The sequence below is a fragment of the Neovison vison genome, chromosome 1 (genome assembly GCF_020171115.1).
Source record: "Neovison vison isolate M4711 chromosome 1, ASM_NN_V1, whole genome shotgun sequence".
Taxonomy (NCBI): Eukaryota; Metazoa; Chordata; class Mammalia; order Carnivora; family Mustelidae; genus Neogale; species Neogale vison.
In genome coordinates, this window is record NC_058091.1 from 90,863,816 (window position 1) to 90,884,519 (window position 20,704).

A 20,704-nucleotide genomic window follows, 5' to 3' on the forward strand; every position below is an offset into this window, starting at 1 on the left:
TCTTAAAGATTGGTTTTTCTTGAACTTTGTTTATCTACATTATTCATTTTCCCATGAAGCCATAATTCTAATAATTTTTATTTCATTCATTTCTGTTTTTATGTTATGGTATCCTTTTTTATCATTTTGAAGGGTTTATTTTTTCCCCCTTATTTCTTGCATTGCAAGTTTAGCTCATTAATTTTGGAATTTTTTTTTTAAGGTTTTATTTATCTATTTGTCAGAGAGAGAGAGTGGGCTCAAGCAGGGGGAGCGGCAAAGGCTCCCCACTGAGCAAGGAAACCAATGTGGGATTTGATTCCAGGACTCTGGGATCATGACCTGAGCCAAAGGCAGCCGCTTAACCAACTGAGCCACCCAGGTGTCCTGGAATCTTTGTTTTTAAAGATTTACTTATTTGTTTTAGAGAGAGAGAGAGGACCAATGGGAGCGGTAGAAGGAGAGGAAGAGAGAATCTCAAGCAGACTTGAGATCTCAAGCATGGAACCCAGTGGGGGGCTTGATCTTATGATGCTGAGATCGTGACCTGAGCTGAAACCACGTGTCAGATGTTTAACTGACTGTAGCACCCAAGTGCCCCTGGAATCTTTTTTTTTTTTTTTAAACATTTTATTTATTTATTTGTCAGAGAGAGGGAGAGCGAGAAAGCGAGCACAGGCAGGCAGAGGCAGAGGGAGAAGCAGGCTCCCTGCTGAGCAAGGAGCCCGATGTGGGACTCGATCCCAGGACGCTGGGATCATGACCTGAGCCGAAGGCAGCTGCTTAACCAACTGAGCCACCCAGGCGTCCCTTTTTTTTTTTTTTTTTTTTTTTTTTAATACTATAATCTGTCAATTCTAAGGTGGACATTTTTCAGAGTTTGCATCTCTGAGGTTGAACTGGTCTTCCTAGTGCAGCGGGCCAAGCAGCAGGTGTGAAATAGTTGTTAGAAACTTTGCTGACTGAGCACTGAATAATGCAGAAGGTATGTCTGTGTCTTGGAAGAACATTCCAGAAGCAGTTGAGGAGCACTCATTTAAGAAGTGCTGCATCACCCATGCGCTTGTTGCACTGAGGTCAACTTCGGTGGGAAATGTGGGCATCAGTGATTGCACTGAAAAAGGGTTCAGTAATCATACTTTTGAATGCAAGAATGGCTTAACCAATTTTTTTGCTTATATTTTCCTTTTTTAAACATGCACACGAATGACAGGTCCTTAAAATCTATACCTAAGTAAGTTTGAAAGACTGCTTCAATAAATATATAATAAAAACTCTTAAGCGGTAAAGCATTCTGTCATAGTTTAATTGGCAGCCTTCGTTCTTTGGGTACTGATATGCTAGAACCTTATATTCAGTGAAATACAGGATTACAGTAAATGCATTTCAGGCTCTACTTTCTACTTACTGCTTTACTTGGATAACTACAAGTTTTGATTTATAGTACTTATGTCATTGACCATGAAGCACCTCATGAATTCCATTGTGTTGTCCTCATTTACATGAACTATTTAGAAGTGTGGTTTGAGATTCTAAGCTTATGAATGCTTTTGGCTGTTTTAAATTATTGATTTCTAAATTGTGGTCAGAGAGTGTGGTCTATGTTACATTTGTGGACACTACTTTTTGATACTGGGAAACTGTGCTCTCCCCTTCACAGCTCCATGTTTCTCTCAGCCCTTCCCCTGGGCTCACCCCACCCAACTACTCACACATCAAGCAAACAGGTGACCCTTTCTTTACCTGGGGTTGCTCTAGGTGCTATGGCACATTCCAGAACAGCTCTTCCCATGCTTGGCCGGCTCTGAGAATCACCTGAGGTGTTTCTTAACCATACTGACACCCAGGTCTTCCCTTGCAGGTCTGGGTCAGAGCTCTGGGATCCAAGTGTTGAACTGAGTGCCCCAAGGTGATCCTCATGACCTAGCAAATTGGAGAAACTGTGCAGTTGGGGAATCAGGAAGTGGGATGGGACTGAATGCAGTGGCGGAGCTAGACTTGAAGAGGAGGAATATCACTGCAGAACGTGAGCCTAATTGGTGCAGGGGAAGGAGGGTGTGCTCAGAATGCGTGTTCCCAGGCCTCACTTAGAGAGATTCTAATTCAGTGGGTCCGTGATGGGATTTAAGAATCTGTATTTTTTTTTTTTTTTAGATTTTATTTATTTATTTGTTAGAGAGAGAGAGAGCAAGAGCGAGCACAGGCAGAGTCAGCGGGAGAAGCAGGCTCCCCGCAGAGCAAGGAGCCCGATGTGGGACTCAATCCCAGGAAGCCGGGACCATGACCCAAGCCGAAGGCAGCCGCTCAACCAACTGAGCCACCCAGGTGTCCCAAGAATCTGTATTTTTAACAGAGTTCTCAGATAATTCTGATGCAGGCAGTCCTTATGCCATACCCTGAAAAACTCAAGAATAGAGATCCCGGGGGAGGGGAAGGGAATGTACTCAAGAGTCACAGAAATCTGACTCCTCTTTTTTGTAATTTTCTTAGAACTAGAGGTTACATTATGTCTATTGAGCTTCTATGCACTATAAAATTATGCATAAAGAAATGCAATATCCATTCCTCTTACTTTTTGTTTTTAAGTGACTGGCCAGGCACATAGCTCTATAAAATGACAAGAGAACAGACTGACTTTCACGAGTCAGTAATTGTATAGCAGAGGGAAGATAATGGTTATGATTCTGTATCTGAAAAGCCTGGCTTTCAGGACTCTCTTACTTGGGGAATTTGGGGAGTTATAATTCTTTTTCATTTATTTGCTCAAATATGTGTTGAACATCTGCTTTGAGTCAGGCACTGTTCTGGGTGCTGCGAAGATGAGTAAGACATAGTACTAAGTCTGGTGGGGAAGACGCATATATAAATTAATGACAGTACTCCAGGTCGGGGGTGTGGAACCCATGGATGTTTCTTTTATTAAAAAAAATATTTTATTTATTTATTTGACAGAGATCACAAGTAGGCAGAGAGGCAGGCAGAGAGAGAGAGAGGAGGAGGAGGAAGCAGACTCCCCAATGAGCAGAGAGCCCAATGCGGGGCTCCATCCCAGGACCCTGAGATCATGACCTGAGCTGAAGGCAGAGGCTTTAACCCACTGAGCCCCCCATGGAAGTTTCTGACGGTAGTTCTTCGGATTATTCATCAGTCTTTCCATGAATAATCCTTTGAAAATTTGTTTTGAGATGCTCAATGCAATGTACAGATAGATAGCTTGATTCAGATGTTATCTCTTCCACTTAATTCCAAGTAGGTAAACTCTGGAGGGTCAAGTAGTCTAGCATATGATTAGGATTTTTGACTTTAGTGTCACAAGAGCTGCGATCAAATCTGGACTGAAATGTTTATTTTCTGTGTGATCATAGGCAAGTTGCTTAACCATCTGTGCCTTAATTCCCTCTTCGGTAAAATGGAAGGATAAGCAATACTTAGTTCTGTGGCTGTTATGGGAATTAAGTGGGATAATGCTTGTAAAATGTTAACATAATCCTCAATACATAGTACATGCTCAATAAATGTTAGTTTTGAAAAAATAATTTATATAATCTAGGGAACAAGATGGAGGGCTAGGCATTTCATTTCAGTAATGAAATCCGATGGTGATGTGTTGCAGGTACTAAACACAGCAATTTTCTGGAATCTAAGGGATGCTTTGCCAACACAACATCCTCCGGCAGAAAGGTCAGCCGCTCATCTTCTGTTGAAACATGTCTTAGTGTGAGCGAGCCTCCAGGCCTCTGCAAAGTGTCTGCTCACCTAGAGTAAGTAAGGGTGCAATAAAGACCATAACTATTGGGGTAAATTCTGACCAGGAAGCCAATATTCTGAGAGGTGGTATGACATGTTTGGCAAGAGCATGGATTCTGGAGCTGGACTGTCTAGGTCAAACCCCAGCTCGGCCAAGTTCATCTGTGTGAACTTGGGAAAATTACTTACTTTCCTGGGCCTTAGTTTTTGCATCTGTAAAATGGAGATAATACTTCATAGAATTGTTTTGAGGTTTAAATGAGCTAATACATGGAAAGGGATTGGAAGACTCCGTGACACACAATATGTGTTGTAGACATGCTTGTCATTATGAAGTTCAAAAGCAAGTGAACTAAGCTGTATTTTTTGGAATACATACTTAGGTGGTAAATCTTAGAGAAAAGCAAAGCCGTGATTACTATAAAAGTCAGAGTCAGGATAGTCATTAATGCTCGGGGATAAGGACACACAAATGGTTTCTGCAGAGCAATGGATGGGGGGAAGAGTGGAGGGGAGGGCTGGCTTTATAATTATTTGTAAAACTATTTGTGGTGAGTACTTTTCTCTGTTTAGATTTCTTTTTCTTATTTGTTTTTTTTTTAAAACATTTTATTTATTTATTTGACAGATAGAGATCACAAGTAGGCAGAGAGGCAGGCAGAGAGAGAGAGAGGAGGAAGCAGGCTTCCTGCTGAGCAGAGAGCCCAATGTGGGGCTCAATCCCAAGACCCTGTGATCATGACCTGAGCTGAAGGCAGAGGCTTTAACCCACTGAGCCACCCAGGCGCCCCTCTTTTTCTTTTTTTTTTTTCTTTTTCTTTTTTAAAAAAATTTTGTTTATTTGAGTAAGTGAGAGAGAGAGCATGAGAAGGGGGAGGGTCAGAGGGAGAAGCAGACTCCCTGAGCTAAGCAGGGAGCCCAACTCGGGTCTCAATCCTGGGACTCCAGGATCATGACCTGAGCTGAAGGCAGAGGCTTAACCAACTGAGCCACCCAGATGCCCCTTTGTTTAGATTTCTTCACAGAGCCCCCCACCTTTTTTTTCTTTTTGGAACTTTTTTTTTCTAATGGCTTTTTTTTTTTTTAAGGTTTTATTTATTTATTTGACAGAGATTACAAGTAGGCAGAGAGGCAGGCAGGGAGAGAGAGGAGGAAGCAGGCTCTCCGTGGAGCAGGGAGCCTGATGTGGGGCTCAATCCCAGGACTCTGGGATCATGACCTGAGCCAAAAGCAGAGGCTTTAACCCATTGAGCCACCCAGGCGCCCCTCTAATGGCTTTTGTTATAAGGAAAGTAAGTACACATATAAATTTTGAAAGTATAAAAACAATATTAAAAATAAAACTCATGGCAGTTCCACCTCTTAGAGAATCAATATTAATATATATATTTTTTAAAGATTTTATTTATTTATTTGAGAGAGAGACAGTGAGAGAGAGCATGAGCGAGGAGAAGGTCAGAGGGAGAAGCAGACTCCCCGTGGAGCTGGGAGCCCGATGCAGGACTCGATCCCAGGACTCTGGGATCATGACCTGAGCCGAAGGCAGTCGTCCAACCAACTGAGCCACCCATTTTTTAAAGATTTATTTTTAAGTAATCTCTACACTCAATGTGGGGCTTGAACTCATAACCCTGAGATCAAGAGTCATGGGTTCCACAGACAGAGCCAGCCAGGTGTGCCTTAATGTTAACATTTTGAAGTTATTTATTTTTCTTTAACTTTTATTTAAAATTTTTAAACTTAACATATAATGTATTATTTGTTTCAGGGGTACAAGTCTGCGATTTGATGTTGTTTTTTTATGTGCATGAGAAAAAAAAGTCTTCACCCTTCTAAAGTGTGCAAACTCAGTGGCTTTTTCTTTTCTTTTTTTTTAAAGATTTTATTTATTTATTTGTCATAGAGAGAGAAATGAGAGCGAGCACAGACAGACAGAGTGGCAGGCAGAGGCAGAGGGAGAAGCAGACTCCCTGCCAAGCAAGGAGCTCGATGCGGGACTCGATCCCAGGAAGTGGGATCATGATCTGAGCCGAAGCAGCTGCTTAACCAACTGAGCCACCCAGGCGTCCCTCTTTTTTTTTTTTTTTTAAGATTATTTATTTATTTATTTGACAGAGATCACAAGTAGGCAGAGAGGCAGGCAGAGAGAGAGGAGGAAGCAGGCTCCCTGCTGAGCAGAGAGCCGGCTCGGGGCTCAATCCCAGGACACCGGGACCATGACCTGAGCCAAAGGCAGAGGCTTTAACCCACTGAGCCACCCAGGTGCCCCAAACTCAGTGGTTTTTAACATACTCACTAAACCATCACCACAATCAATTTTAGAACATTTCATCACCCCCAAAAAGAAGTCCATCCTCTTGAGCAGTCACTCCCACCATGTCCCCTAACCCACTAGCGCTTGACAACCGCTGATGTCCTTCTTATCTCTGTAAACTTGCCTATTCTGGACATTTCATATAAATGGAATATGTGGCCTTTGGTGTCTGGCTTTTTTCATTCAGTGTTTCATTTTCAAGGTTCATTAATGTTACAGCATGTATCGGTACATCATTTTTTTTTTAATTGGGGTGAATTATATATAACATAACATTTGCCATTTTATCCATTTTTCCCCATTGGCATTGATTACCTTTCAACCATCACTGCTATTTTATTTTTATTTTTTATTTTTATTTTTTTTAAATTTTTTTTTTAAAGATTTTATTTATTTATTTGACAGAGAGAGATGACAAGCAGGCAGAGAGGCAGGCAGAGAGAGAGGAGGGAGCAGACTCCCTGCCGAGCAGAGAGCCCGATGTGGGGCTCGATCCCAGGACCCTGAGATCATGACCTGAGCCGAAGGCAGCGGTCTAACCCACTGAGCCACCCAGGTGCCCCAATCACTGCTATTTTTTTTAAAGGATTTTATTTATTTATTTATTTGACAGAGAGAGAGAGAGAGAGAGAAAGAGGGAGAGAGCAAGCACAAGCAGGGAGGGCAGCAGAGGGAGAGGGAGAAGCAGGCTCCCTGCAGGGCTCAGTCCCAAGACCCCAAGATCATGACCTGAGCCAAAAGCAGACGCTTAATGATTAAACCACCCAAATGCCCCCATCCTTGTTACTTTTAAAAACATTTTCACCAGTCCTGGGGCACCTAGGTGGCTCTGTGGTTTAAGGCTTCAGCTCAGGTCATGATCAGGTCAGCTCTGGTCATGATCTCAGGGTCCTGAGATCAAGCCCAGCATCCGGCTCTCTGCTCAGGGGAACCTGCTTTCCCCTCTCTGCCTGCCTCTCTGCCTGCTTGTGATCTCAGTCTGTCAAATGAATAAATTAAAAAAATCTTAAAAAAAAAAGAAACAAAACCATTTTCACCAGTCCCAATAGAAATGCTCTACCCATTAAGCAGTAATTCCCCATTCTCCCCTCTCTGCTGACCCTGGTACTCTAATCTACCCTAATCTACTAACCTGATCTACTTTCTGTCTCTCTGAATTTACCTATTAAGGTATTTCATATAAATGGAGTCCTATAAGGTTTGTCCTTTTGTGTTTGGCTTATTTCACTGAACACAGTGTTTAAAGTTTCATTCATGTTGCAGCATGTATCAGAACACCATTGCTTTTTATGGTTGAATAATATTCCATTGTATGTCAATACCACTTTTGCTTCTCCATGCATTGGTCAGTGAGCATTTGGGTGGTCTCCACTGTGTGGCTAATGTGAGTAATTCTGCAAAGAACATTCCTTTACAAGTATCAGAATGGGGGTATATAACTAGGAGTGGAATTGCTGGGTTATATGGTAATTCTCTAACTTTTTTGAGGAAACACCACACTGTGTCAGTCCCCTCAAGTTGTGGGTAAATAAATGATATGTCGTGGACATTTATGGGGGCCAGACCTAGTTGTCATAAGGGAGAGTAATTCTAGTGTAAGATATGTAACATCAGGTTCTGACTACCAATTTAAGCCCATGGAAGAATCTAATCCTTCCTCTTTCTTTCCAGCCTGGCTGCAGATTTGGGTCTGAAATCCTCCTCCTCACATTCTGATCACTCCTCTGAAACCTCATTGCCTGAAGTGCCAAAGGATAAATATCGTGAGGAGTTCAGTCTGCTTAAATTGCAGACAAGTGAGTATGTCATAGCCTCTCCCCTGTGTGCCTCCACAACCAGGGCTTTCCAGAAGTCTGTCATGCTGTTGGGCACTGTTCACTCAGGAAGTGTCAGGGTTGGACATGCTTCATCTCTAATTCTCACAGTGACTCTGCTGAATATATGAAATATATTTTTGAATATGAAATACATATAAAATGTATATTGAAATTTATGTCATAAAATATATGATATGGAAATATATTTTCTAAAACTAAAGTGGATTTATATAAAAACCATGAAAGTACTATAGCAAAGCATTAAAATAATAAAGGAGTATTTAGAGTATAGAAACCCCTTCCCAGTGTTTTTCCAACAGTATCTCCTTTTTGCTCTGTATCTGTGAGGAATTCTGAAACATGTATGTGCATGCATGCATGTACTCAGGCATATATGGGTTATATTATATATACAATCATATTTGCACTCGTGGAAAATAAGATATAAACTATTTTCACACAAGGCAAATAGATCATGGACCTCTTTCTGTGTCACACATATAAATCTAGGTGGCTAATATAGACCTACCCATTTTACACAGAAGTCCACTGAGGCTTGGAGAGACTTCGTCACTCATACGAGAATACGGTGTTGGGGTTAGAATTGGAACCTGCCAGCCTCCAGAGCCTGTGTGCCCCAAGGGCTTCTCAAGCAACCCTAACGCTGTTAGGGGATCTCTCATTGTTTAAAATCGCTTTAGCGGTTTATAAGAAAGGTACTGAATGAGGAAACAAAGACACGGACAGGTCCAGCAACCTGCCCGAGGTCTCGCAGGGGCCTTTCTCCTTTGCTGGAGTTGCGTGGAGACATCTTCCCGTGTCACTCTTGCGCATGCGCCTGCCATTTTTGCTGCCAACACCACGGGCCATCCTGCCCAGTTGCGGTGGTTGCCAGGCCCTTGCCTGCCTGATAGCATGCTCTTCTTCCTACCCACTTATCAGGGTGAAGGTTGGAATGTAGGTGCTGACACGTAAAAGTGTCTCAGAGCTTTCCATTCGATACATCACTTCCAACTAAAAACCTGGCTTCGGTTTTGGACGAGAGGGTAAAAAGGGAAAAAAGAGGCCTCCTAGATCCCTTTCTCTCCACTTCCCTTCCTTTCAGGCCTCATCCGCCAGAGGTTGACATTGCCCCTGATGTAGAACCAAGGGATTACACACGTTGATAAAGGGCAGCCAATCAGAGAGTGCCTGGGACAACTTTCCTGTGACTTAACTGCGTTACGTGAGGCTGGGAGCTATGCTGATGGGAGGATTTCTGATGTCTTGCAGAAGATGGGCAGCGTCCGGAATGGACATTTTACCCAAGATTTAGCAGCAATATCCACACCTACCATGTTGGAAAGCAGTGTTTCTTTAACGGGGTCTTCCTCGGCAACAGGAGGTCTCTGTCAGAGAGAATGGTGGACAAGTGCTTTGGGAGGAAGAAATACGGTAATATTTTCCTCCTGGACCTTGCCTGTGCCATGCCTAAAAATACTCCCTGAGTTGTGGTTCTGTAGGCCCAACATTCCATGGCTGGCATCCGCCCTCTGGGGTCACCATGTCACTCTAGCGCAGCCAGGAAGATGGGAAAGTGAAGGGGACGGCTGGCAGACTGCACTTTCTGGCAAAGAACTCACAACATATGCTGATCCACATTTTTGTTTTTCTCTGAATTTCATAAAATGCTAATGTGACATTTAAGTCCTCAGATAAGTTCTCTCAGATACTTATTAATAGAAACCTTCATTCAAGCCTCCAGAAAATAATTTAGGTTTCAGTTAGCTGCTGCCCATCATATGTATTTAAATTGTACATTATATTCTTCAAAGGGAAAATATTCCCTTAAACCTTAGCCTGAAGTGCATGCTGTTATTTCATAGCTTATTTAATTAAAGGTAATTGAGATGAGTGTATATATATATAGAGAGAGAGAGAGAGAGAGAAAACGAGTTTGGAACATGGGGAGTTCTCTGTCCCAACCTACCCATAATAGATTTGTGGAAAGATCCTAGGGTTGCTGGGTACCCAAGGACCATTATAGCACATCCTTCTCTGGAAATACCTGTATAGGAGGCAGCCATTGCTTCATGGATTGCTGTCACAGGGATACAGAGGGAAAGAAATAGAAAGTTCTCATTTTTGAGTTTCAACATAGGCCTTTTTTAAAAAAAAAAGGTTTTATTTATTTATTTGACACAGAGAGAGAGATCACAAGTAGGCAGAGAGGCAGGCAGGTGGCGGGGAGGAAGCAGGCTTCCTTCTGAGTGGAGAGTCCAATGTGGGGCTCAATACCAGGACCCCAAGATTATGACCTGAGCCAAAGGCAGAGGCTCAACCCACTGAGCCACCCAGGTGCCCCTCAACATAGGCTTTAAACTCAGAGCAGAGACAAATAGTTTTCTTCTTCTTCTTCTTCTTTTTTTTTTTTTTAAAGATTTTATTTATTTATTTGACAGACAGAGATCACAAGTAGGCAGAGAGGCAGTCAGAGAGAGTCTCTGCTGAGCAGAGAGCCCGATGTGGGGCTTGATCCCAGGACCCTGGGATCATGATCCGATCTGAAGTCAGAGGCTTTAACCCACTGAGACACCCAGGCATCCCCAGAGACAAATAGTTTTAAAGATCAAGGCTTTTGTCTGGCAAGAGGATACACAAGAAGCCATGCTAGAGGAGGTGGGAGAGCTTTGGGGAGTCCCGCATTCTGCTTGATTCCCCAACACCAAAGTCTAGCTGGGGTTTCTGCCTCTGAGGGTGGCTGGGCGAGATCTCAGGCTTCAGAGTCAAGTGGTTATCTGCTCTGGCTGAGCAGCAGGGTAGTGTGACTGCTATGGGCAATGTCTGGGCAGAAAGCCAGCCTCAAGGTCTCACCTACCCAGGAGATGCAGAGGAATAGCTGCATTTTTGTGCCCTGTGAGGACTAAAGATTGGAACACAGAGAAAGTAAGAAACAGAGAGCCAGCCAGGAGAACTGCCCCGGTCTCGCAACTGAAATGCTGGGAGACCACAGTATGAGGGGTGGGGGACCATCAAGCTAGGGATCGAAGGAGAATAAATTGATGCTTCACCTGATACATTGTGGAGGGGGATGGCTTCCTGAGGATCAGATTAGATGACATGTTTTAGCAGACAACAAAAATAAATGGCAGCTTTCAAAGAGTAGCAGAGATAAGGTGAGTATCAGATACTAGTGTGGTTTGCAGTCCATGACCCAGGACCCAAAGCCTTACCCCAGAGCCCTGATATCATGTAAGCCTGTTGTGAACACCCTGACTTCTCACTCCCAACTGAGATGCAGCCATTGGGTAGAATGGGGAAGATTTATTTAAATATGAGATAATGGAGAAAAATCAGGAAGGGACTAAGTGTAGCTGTATAGTACTTAAGGATGTTCTTGGCCACAGTAGGACAAAAACCAAACTGTCAGAGGCTTAAATCATAAGATATATGTTTTTTTGAACATATTTTATTTATTCATTTGAGAGAGAGAGAGAGAGAGCGCACACAAGCAGGGGGAGAGGCAGGGGAGAGGGAGAAGCAGACTCCCTACTGAGCAGGGAGCTTGATATGGGCCTCAATCCCAGGACCCAGAGATCATGACCTGAGCTGAAGGCAGATGCTTAACCATCTGAGCCATCCAGGTGCCCCAGATATTATATGCTTTTTTTGAAGTTAGTTATTATATATTTAACAAGAAGCTTTGAAATCTAGGTGGCCTATATGGACTGGTTGCCCAATGATGTCATCAAAGACACAGGTTCATTTTGTCTTTCTGTGCTGCTCTTCTCAGACTGTGTTGGATTTTTGTCTTCATACTTGTCATCTTATGGTTACGAGAGAACTGTTGCTGTTCCAAGCATTGTATCTCTATTCAAAACATGAAAAAGAGGAATCTCTCTTGTTGCCTTTCTCTTTTAGAACAAAGGGAAAATTTTCTCAAATGGTCTTTAGGAGACTTCCATCCACCCTGTCTTACTGCCTAGAACTGGGCCAGTGTTAAGTATTCGTTAGAAATAAATGGGATTATCACGATCGACTCAAATCCTAATCCTAACCCATGACTTCCCTCCTAACTCAAAGTAAACATTATCCTGAATTATGTGCATTATTATTTCCCTTCCGTCCTTCCTTCATTCCTTTGTTCCCTCCTTCCTTCCTTTTATGGTCTTTATATGTACTGAATAAATGCAAAGATACACTTATGAAATATTTACTGAATATATAGAATTAAGTATCACAATCACTTTCATGCTTCTTATTCCATTTAAGAAAAGAAGTATTGTTAGGTGCCTGGGTGACTCAGTGAGTTAAAGCCTCTGCCTTCAGCTCAGGTCATGATCTCAAGGTCCTGGATCGAGCCCCGAATCTGGCTCTCTGCTCAGCAGGGAGCCTGCTTCCCCCTCTCTCTCTGCCTACTTGTGGTCTCTCTCTGTCAAATAAATAAATAAGATCTTTAAAAAAAAAAGAAATGGAGTATTGTCTTTACATTTTAAATTTCTTTTTCGAAAATATTTTATTTATTTATTTGACACACAGAGAGAGGGAGAGTGAGAGAGCACGAGCAGAGGTAGCTGCAGGCAGAGGGAGAGGGAGAAACAGTCTCTCTGCCGAGCAAGGAGCCCAATGTGGGGCTGGATCCCAGGATCCCAGAATCATGATCTGAGCCGAAGGCAGACGCCCAGTGGATTGAGCCACCCACCCAGGCATCCATCAAGTCTCTTTTTAATATAGGTCCTCCTCTTTCTTTGCAGTTTATTTGGTGTAGAAACTATGTCATGGGCGCCTGGATGGCTCATTTGGTTGGGTGTTTCCTTTGGCTCAGGTCATTATCTCAGGGTCTTGGGATCGAGCCCTGCATCGGGATCATGATTCAGTGGAGAGTCTGCTTCTCCCTCACTTTCTGCTGCTCCCCCTGTGTGTGCTCTCTCACTCACTCTGTCTCTCTCTCAAATAAATAAATAACATCTTTAAAAAAAAAACAAAAAAACAAACAGAAAGAAACTAGATCATGGGGCGCCTGGGTGGCTCAGTGGGTTAAGCCGCTGCCTTCGGCTCAGGTCATGATCTCAGGGTCCTGGGATCGAGTCCCGCATCGGGCTCTCTGCTCAGCAGGGAGCCTGCTTCCTCCTCCTCTCTCTCTCTCTGCCTGCCTCTCTGCCTACTTGTGATCTTTCTCTGTCAAATAAATAAATAAAATCTTTAAAAAAAAAAAAAAAGAAAAAAAGAAACTAGATCATGTATCCTGTAGAGTTTGCCAGTCAGGATTTTGGCAATTACACTTCTTGGTACCATTTAACAGGTTTCTCTGTCCTGTGTATTTCTTGTAAACTGATAGTAGGACCTATAGGCTTGATTTGTTTTAGGTGTGATTACTTCTTAGGTGATGTGCAGTAACTTCTTTAAATCCAGAATAAAATGATCTTTTCCCATTTTTTTTTTTCCTCAATCTCTTACAGTGCTTGATACTGTTAAGCTTGACACCGGACATTTCTTCTTTTCGTGACATTCTCTTCTCTCTTGTTATTTCTTGGATAAGATGGAGAGACAGCATTATGACTGCCAGTCAGCTTCCATTACAAACTGAAATTCAACACCTTTATTATAGAAAAAAAAACGATTGAAATATGTTTCATTAATGGTTGGCTCTAACCCATTAGCTATGATCAGGCCATTGGTGGAGTTCCTTCAAGGCCTAATTCATTGTCATAGAACGAAGAACAAAATGTTGTCTGTGGTTATAAATTGTGGGGAAATAGACCTGAAAATATAATTTTTCTCTTCTGTAGCTCTTCCTCATTAGCTAATTTCCTTTTGAGATCTAGTCAGAGAGACTGATTCCAATTACCTTTGCTTCTTAAGCATTATAGGATACAGGGATTCAAAGAGCACCAATGCTCAGATTTTAAGCAGACTCCTTGCTTACTCTCTGCAGATACCTTTGATTCACATTCACTTTAAACCAAAATATCCCATCTGAACCTAAGCGATTATTCTTTCCCAGGGTGGGGTTATCATGCCACTTTCTGGAAAATCTCCCAAACACAGTGTTTTTCAAGCACACTTTTCATCTTCTCAAGGCAAGACAATCACAAACATAATAATCTGTACCTCATAAAAAAACATGAAATTATCTTGTTTCCATTGTCGTATTGATAGAGCCTATCTTTGGATTACCTTTAGTCCTTTTTATGATCGTGTTTTTAAATTTTTTAAAAATTTTATTCATTTATTTGAAGAGAGAGAGAGCCAGCACAAGTATGGGGAGCAGCAGGTAGAGGGAGAGGGAGAAGCAGGTTCCCCACTGAGCAGGAAGCCTGATGCAGGGCTCGATCCCAGGAGCCCGGGATTGTAACCTGAGCTGAAGGCAGATGCTTAATGACTGAGCCATCCAGGCACACCCATGTTTTTAAATATCATTCACAGATATTGATCCTAGGAATGGAATACCAAAGTTAACTCCAGGAGATAATCCATATATGTACCCAGAACAGAGTAAAGACTTCCACAAAGCAGGATCAACTCTCCCACCAGTGAATTTCTCCATGTAAGTGTATGTGAATACTAGGGTTCTTTTGTTAAATTTATTTTTATTTATTTTTTTTTAAAGATTTTATTCATTTATTTGACAGAGATAACAAGTAGGCAGAGAGGCAGGCAGAGAGAGAGGAGGAAGCAGGCTCCCTGCTGAGCAGAGAGCCTGATGTGGGGCTCCATCCCAGGACGCTGTGATCATGACCTGAGCCAAAGGCAGAGGCTTTAACCCAATGAGCCACCCAGGCGCCCCTCTTGTGTTAATTTTAAAGTAATTGTATCTCTTTGTACTATATATGTTATATTTCATAAGGAATAGGTTCCAACAAAGCATGGTTGCCGACAATTCCTAGAAAAGTTCATTTCTAGTTCCTTAGTGTCCGCGTATATGTGTGTGTGTAACTGAAATTATACACAGGATCTTGACTACAAAAATGTCGTTGTTAATTTTATCCCTATCGTCTGAAGACTTTTCAGTTTCATATCGAATCAGATTGTTCATCAGTGACTACTGTTTGAATTGATCTACACTTGGAACTAAACTTAGACCAAAGTAACTGAGGAGAAAGGGAGGTTTGTTAAGTTAAAAGAAAAATAGTAGGTATATTGCATTAATATTTTAAAAAATGGATCACGTTTGCTTTCATGATGTTTAGTACAAATTATAATAAGAATTATGACCTTTATAGCTGTGAGGCCTGTAGGAGGCCATTAAAACCGGAAAATTAAACATTCTATTGAACACGATGATGTACCAATCTCTCTGCTATAGAAGCCATGCCAATTTGATGGTTGTCTGTTCTGTTTTTCAGAGTGCCTTATGAAAAGAAATATGATACATTTATTCCACTAGAGCCTCTTCCACAAATTCCTACGTGAGTTCTCGCACCGTGTTTTTATATTATCCAATATTTATGACATTATTAGTTATTTATAATTTTCTCCTACGAAGGAACTCGTAGGCCCCCAACACAGACGGACCTTTGGCCTTCCAGCAGGTGGGGCAATTTGTATGGAGGGTTTTAGTGAGGCACTTGGAGGGCAAGTGCTGTGGAGTCTGGCAGCTGGGTTGTCCTCATCTTCAGCAGGTAAGATGGACAGTCCGCCAGAGGCCCCATGTTGTGCTAGGTAAACACTATGGGGGGGTTTATATGGAGCAAAAAGATTTTCAAAACCCAAGAGCTGTTAAAGAAAGGCCCATGCTTAAATGAGTGCAGCCAAGGAGGATGGTTAGAGTTTGAAGAGGCAGAGGAAAAGCCATCTGAATATTCTCATGTTAGAGGGAAATATCGTTCTTCTGATCTCATATTTTAAGTTCACCATCATTCTGAACCTCATATATTTGCCCAAGTAGGGTTTTTCACTTTCCAGGGGCACCCCGGGGGCTCAATCTGTTAGGCAACCGACTCTTGATTTTGGCTTGGGTGATGACCTCAGGGTCCTGGGATTGAGCCTGTGTTGGGCTCCCTGCTCAGTAGGAGTCTGCTTGTCTTCCTCTGCACTTCCCTTTGCCCCTCTCCTGCTTGTGTGTGTGTGTGTGTGTGTGTGTGGTCTCTCTCTCTCTTAAATAAATAAATCTTAAAGTAATTTAACTTTAAATTTTTTATTTATTTGAGAGACCGATAGAAAGAACATGAGTTGGGGATAGGGACAGGGGAGAGGGAAAAAAGGACTTCCGACTGAGCAGGGAGCCTGATGCGGGGCTCGACCCAAGGACCCCAAGATCGTGACCCGAGCTGAAGGCAGACATTTAACTGATGCCATTAACTGCATTAACCGGCTCCATCCAGGCGCCCCCAAAATTTCACTTTCTAATACAAAGCAGTGTCATGTAAGTATGGCTAGAGTGGACCCATAGTCCGACCTACGTTCAGCTGAGAGAAGAGACCAAACCCTGGAGCTCAGTGGAAATACAAGCCTTTTATTCCAAACTTGTGAGCTTTATTTTTTTTTTAAAGATTTTATATATTTAGTTGACAGATCACAAATAGGAAGAGAGGCAGGCAGAGAGAGAGGGGGAAGCAGGCTCCCTGCTGAGCAGAGAGCCCGATGCAGGGCTTGATTCCAGGACCCTGAGATCATGACCTGAGCTGAAGGCAGAGGCTTAACCCACTGAGCCACACAGATGCCCCAGACTTTTGAGCTTTAATACCTTCATGGTACTGTATTATTCCTCGAGGCACATAATTAGGGCTTCTCATGTCTGTACTCTGCACTTTTTGTAAACACTCTCCTAGAATATTTAAAATGAAAGTAATTGCCAGGGCACAAAATAAGTCTTTATACATTTAAGAAGACTGAAATCATATCAAGTATCTTTTGTGACCGTGATGTTGTGAAAACAGAAATCATTTACAAGAGGGGAACTGGAAAAATCACAAATATATGACAAGTTATGGATCAAAGAAGAAATAAAAACAGGGATAAAAAAAATACTTTCCGACAAGTGAAAATGGAAATACAACATACCAAAATTTAATGGTATGCTGCAAAAGCAGGTCTAAAAAATTTTATAGTAATAAATGCCTATGTTAAGAAAAAAGAAAGATAAAATGAACAACCTAACTTTACACCTCAAGGAGCTAGAAAAAAGAACAAACTAAGCCCAAAGTTAGTAGAAGGAAGGAAATAACAAAAGCCAGAGGGGAAATAAATGAAATAGAGACTAAAAAAACAGTAGAAAAGATCAATTAAAGTAAGAGCTTTTAAGAAAAATTATTTATTTTAGGTGCACCTGGGTGGCTTAGTGGGTTAAGCATCTACCTTCAGCTCAGGTTATGATCTCAGGGTCCTGGGATTGAGCCCGCATCGGGCTCTCTGCTTAGTGGGGAGCCTGCTTCCCCCTCTCTCTCTGCCTGCCTCTCTGCCTACTTGGGATCTCTCTGTCAAATAAATAAAGTCTTTAAAAAATTATTTATTTTACTTTATTTTTAAAAGATTTTATTTATTTTATTTGACAGACAGAGATCACAAGTAGGCAGACAGGCAGGCAGAGAGAGAGAAGAGGAAGCAGGCTCCCCGCTGAGCAGAGAGCCCGGTGTGGGGCTTGATCCCAGGACCCTGGGATCATGACCTGAGCTGAAGGCAGATGCTCAAGGACCAAGCCACCTGGATGCCCCAATTTGACAGACTTGATCTCAAGTCTATCTTAATATTTTGTTACAATTATTATGTTTATTATATTATTTTTATCATGAGTCTGTTTTTTTTGATTGCTTCAACAAAAGTTTAAAAAAATGATTTCTTTCAATGTTAGGGAATGCTTGTGGTTTTGTTCTATTGATGCTTTCTGCTAGTATCTTTCTATATTGCCCAAATAAGAGCCTGCTCGTCTTGTTTGGGCTTCTTTATGTGATACCCTTGACCCCCACCTATTACCTATGTAGTCATCCTGTTTCCTTCCTGCAAGGACTTCCCCATTGCTAGCAGATTTATCAGGGCATTTTCCCCCCAGTCATGGTGCATTTCTCCCTAAATGTATGAAAACCGTAGCTGCCAAAAGATGAAAAGATGAAGAATGTCTGACTCATCCCAGGAGTCCCAATTCCTGGTACCTCTTGGAACACACACAGTGTAGGCCAGCATATGTCCTTTCAAATCTCTGCAGACTTGGGAGGATGCCGGTGTCTGACTTAACTGAGGCCACAGCAAAACAACAGAAGGCACACTCAGGTGGGCTTTTCAAGAGAGCTGAATGAAAGGACTGTTTCCGGATGGATAAACAGCTGGAGGGAAATTTCGTGGAAGGGCAAAGTCCCCTGAGGCTCTCTTGATTGGGCAGTCACCACTGTCACCACTCCCAATGGTTTCATTGCCCAGCTTGGCAGGAGATGGAGAATGGCTGTCAGGAAGGGGTTGTGGCAGTGGAGAGTGTAGTCGCAGCCAGAAGTGGGGTACCTCAGGAGATAGTAGGAGTAGAGGAGCTAGGTGAGAAATACCCCAACCTCTGCTTGCTTTCTGGTTTCCTGTTGGTTAGCCAGGTGTTAGCCAAGCCTGGCTGAAAGCTAGGGGCATATGGTAGGGTCAAGGTGGTGCAAGTTGCAGGGGTCAGGTCTCTGGGCAGAGAAGGGCAGAAAAGAGAGTTGGGTCTGGGGAAGAGGGAAATGCTGAAGAACTAACATGGTGGTTTGTTTCATCGCCAGTCTCCTAAATTGGGGGCCTTCTTGCTTTGGAGGATGCCGTGTCTGATCTCCTGAAGGTATTTGTCCATTTTGCTGCACACAAACTCAAACCCAAGTGTTGTTTTCTTTCCACAGCTTGCCTTTCTGGGTGAAGGAGAAAGCCAACAGGCTGAAGCACGAGATAAGAGAGGTGGAGGAGCTTGATAACTGGCAACCAGCGTCCCCCTTGGTGTACAGTTTATACCCTCCTGGTGGGTTAAAGAACCTTCAAAGAACAGTATAAAAACTGGAGGCAAGCCTGGAAGAGAAGGCCTTTGAGAGGCTTCACAGTGGAGAGGAGAGAAGGCGAAGCCTCTTCCAGAGTGGATGGTGTCCTTTGCCCCAACGTGGTCCTTGGGTTGATGTCACGGCCACGCATCACTGGTTGAATGTGTTGGTGGAGCACTGGTAATCTTATAATGGAGCACAGCCTTTAACTCCGTGCCTCTATCCACAGGTTCTCTGGATTCCGCAAGACAGTCCTGAACAGAAACAGGTCCGTAGAACCCATACTGACTAGTCAGGGGAGCCTCTTCCGATCGATCGCTTCTGTCAGTGTGACTGCTCTAAATCAAATGCTTGACTTTGATGAGTAATCACCATGCTGTGCTCTTTTTAACTTTATATTTTGAAAACTTTCAAACTTACAGAGAAGTTGTGAGACTCATTCAATGAAAAAATCCCCACATATCCCTCATCCAGAATCTACAACTGTTAACATTTGTCAAACTTGGTGCCTTCTCTCTCTTTCTTTTGTTACTCTTACTGTTTTGTGGAATTATTTGAGAATAGTGGCTGCCATCATAGTCCTTTACTATATAATTTAACATGTATCTCCTGAGGTCAAGGATCTTCTCCAATGGTTGCCATGTAAGTATCAAATTCAGAGAACTTAACACTGATGCAATTCTACTGGTAGATGGCCCATCTTCAGTTTTATTCAGTTAAATTTAGTTTTCGAAGGATACTCTCAAATCATGAGTAAAATGCAGGCATGGGGCTTTCATTAATTTGGTAAAATTGTTCTCATTAATACTACTTTGAGATTTTCTCTGCTATTTGCTTGGTACATGTCAGGATATTGTGAAGGCTGGATCTCCACAGGTCATTAATACCATTGTCCTGCATCGCTGTTCTCCACTTCTTTTTTTTTTTTAATTTTTTTTTTAAGATTTTATTTTATTTATTTGAGAGAGAGAGACAGTGAGAGAGAGCATGAGCGAGGAGAAGGTCAGAGGGAGAAGCAGACTCCCCATGGAGCTGGGAGCCCGATGTGGGACTCGATCCCGGGACTCCAGGATCACACCCTGAGCCGGAGGCAGTCGTTTAACCAACTGCGCCACCCAGGCGTCCCTGTTCTCCACTTCTTTAACGTTTGTCCACATGGCCACGCAGGACGAGAGCTCCACGAGGACCAGTCCTGAGTCTTAGGGCCTTTCCTCAATGAGGCAAGAAGCAAATATCTGGAGAAAGAGGAGGGAACGAAAGCCAACTGTATACAGTCAGGCCAGGCTGTCACCCTCTGCAGTCAAGCCAATGACTCAGCACCTTTTTTTTTTTTTTTTAAAGATTTTATTTATTTATTTGACACACAGAGAGAGAGAGATCACAAGTAGGCAGAGAAGCAGGCAGAGAGAGGGGGAAACAGGCTCCCCGCTGAGCAGAGAGCGGAGAGCCTGATATGGGGCTCAATCCCAGGACTCTGAGATCATGACCCGAGTTGAAGGCAGAGGCTTACCCCACTGAGCCACCCAGGATGTCAGCATCTCATCATCAGTAGCCAATCTGTTCTACTAAGGAGACCCCTGCTGGTTGGCTAATGAGGGTTGCAGGTCTGGTCGGCCCAAACCTTAAGGTGGAAAGAAAGAATTGGGGCCCAGACTGACACTCAAAATACCCAAAACATGATATATGATTTCTTTCATTGGCAAAGCATTGTCTCTAGACATAGCCAAGGTAAAGGAAACAGGTTTAGGACGCAGTACATCCACGCTGTCTTCATACTGGCCTTTGGACCAACTAGCAGAGAACATTGTAGTCATACCACCAGCAACTGGGTTTGACCACTTCTTGGGTTAGCATCTACATGCCCCTGGGCTGATTCTCTTGCCCGTGGGACACAAAGCTCACTCCTGTCCACAACAAAATCCAGAAAAGAAAATAAAACCAAACAA

General features: G+C 42.8%; 1 protein-coding gene across 1 annotated transcript; it reads left to right on the top strand.

The window, feature by feature from the left end:
• The first annotated feature begins 1,947 nt into the window (after positions 1–1,947).
• SPATS1 (spermatogenesis associated serine rich 1) lies at positions 1,948–19,319 on the top strand. The gene is made up of 7 exons (XM_044237451.1): positions 1,948–2,005; positions 3,593–3,740; positions 7,712–7,836; positions 9,130–9,291; positions 14,263–14,383; positions 15,183–15,245; positions 18,627–19,319. Exons 1-7 carry the CDS (start codon positions 1,948–1,950, stop codon positions 18,772–18,774), a joined length of 825 nt encoding a protein of 274 aa, XP_044093386.1. The 3' UTR covers positions 18,775–19,319.
• The last annotated feature ends 1,385 nt before the right edge of the window (positions 19,320–20,704 follow it).

What these genes read in the sequence shown, in the direction of transcription:
- SPATS1 (XM_044237451.1), top strand. Translation starts at nt 1,948, where the DNA reads ATGGGACTGAATGCAGTGGCGGAGCTAGACTTGAAGAGGAGGAATATC. An exon ending in GAGGAATATCACTGCAGAAC is followed by an intron (nt 2,006 to 3,592) that starts GTGAGCCTAATT and finishes GATGTGTTGCAG; the next exon opens with GTACTAAACACAGCAATTTT. An exon ending in AAAGTGTCTGCTCACCTAGA is followed by an intron (nt 3,741 to 7,711) that starts GTAAGTAAGGGT and finishes CTTTCTTTCCAG; the next exon opens with CCTGGCTGCAGATTTGGGTC.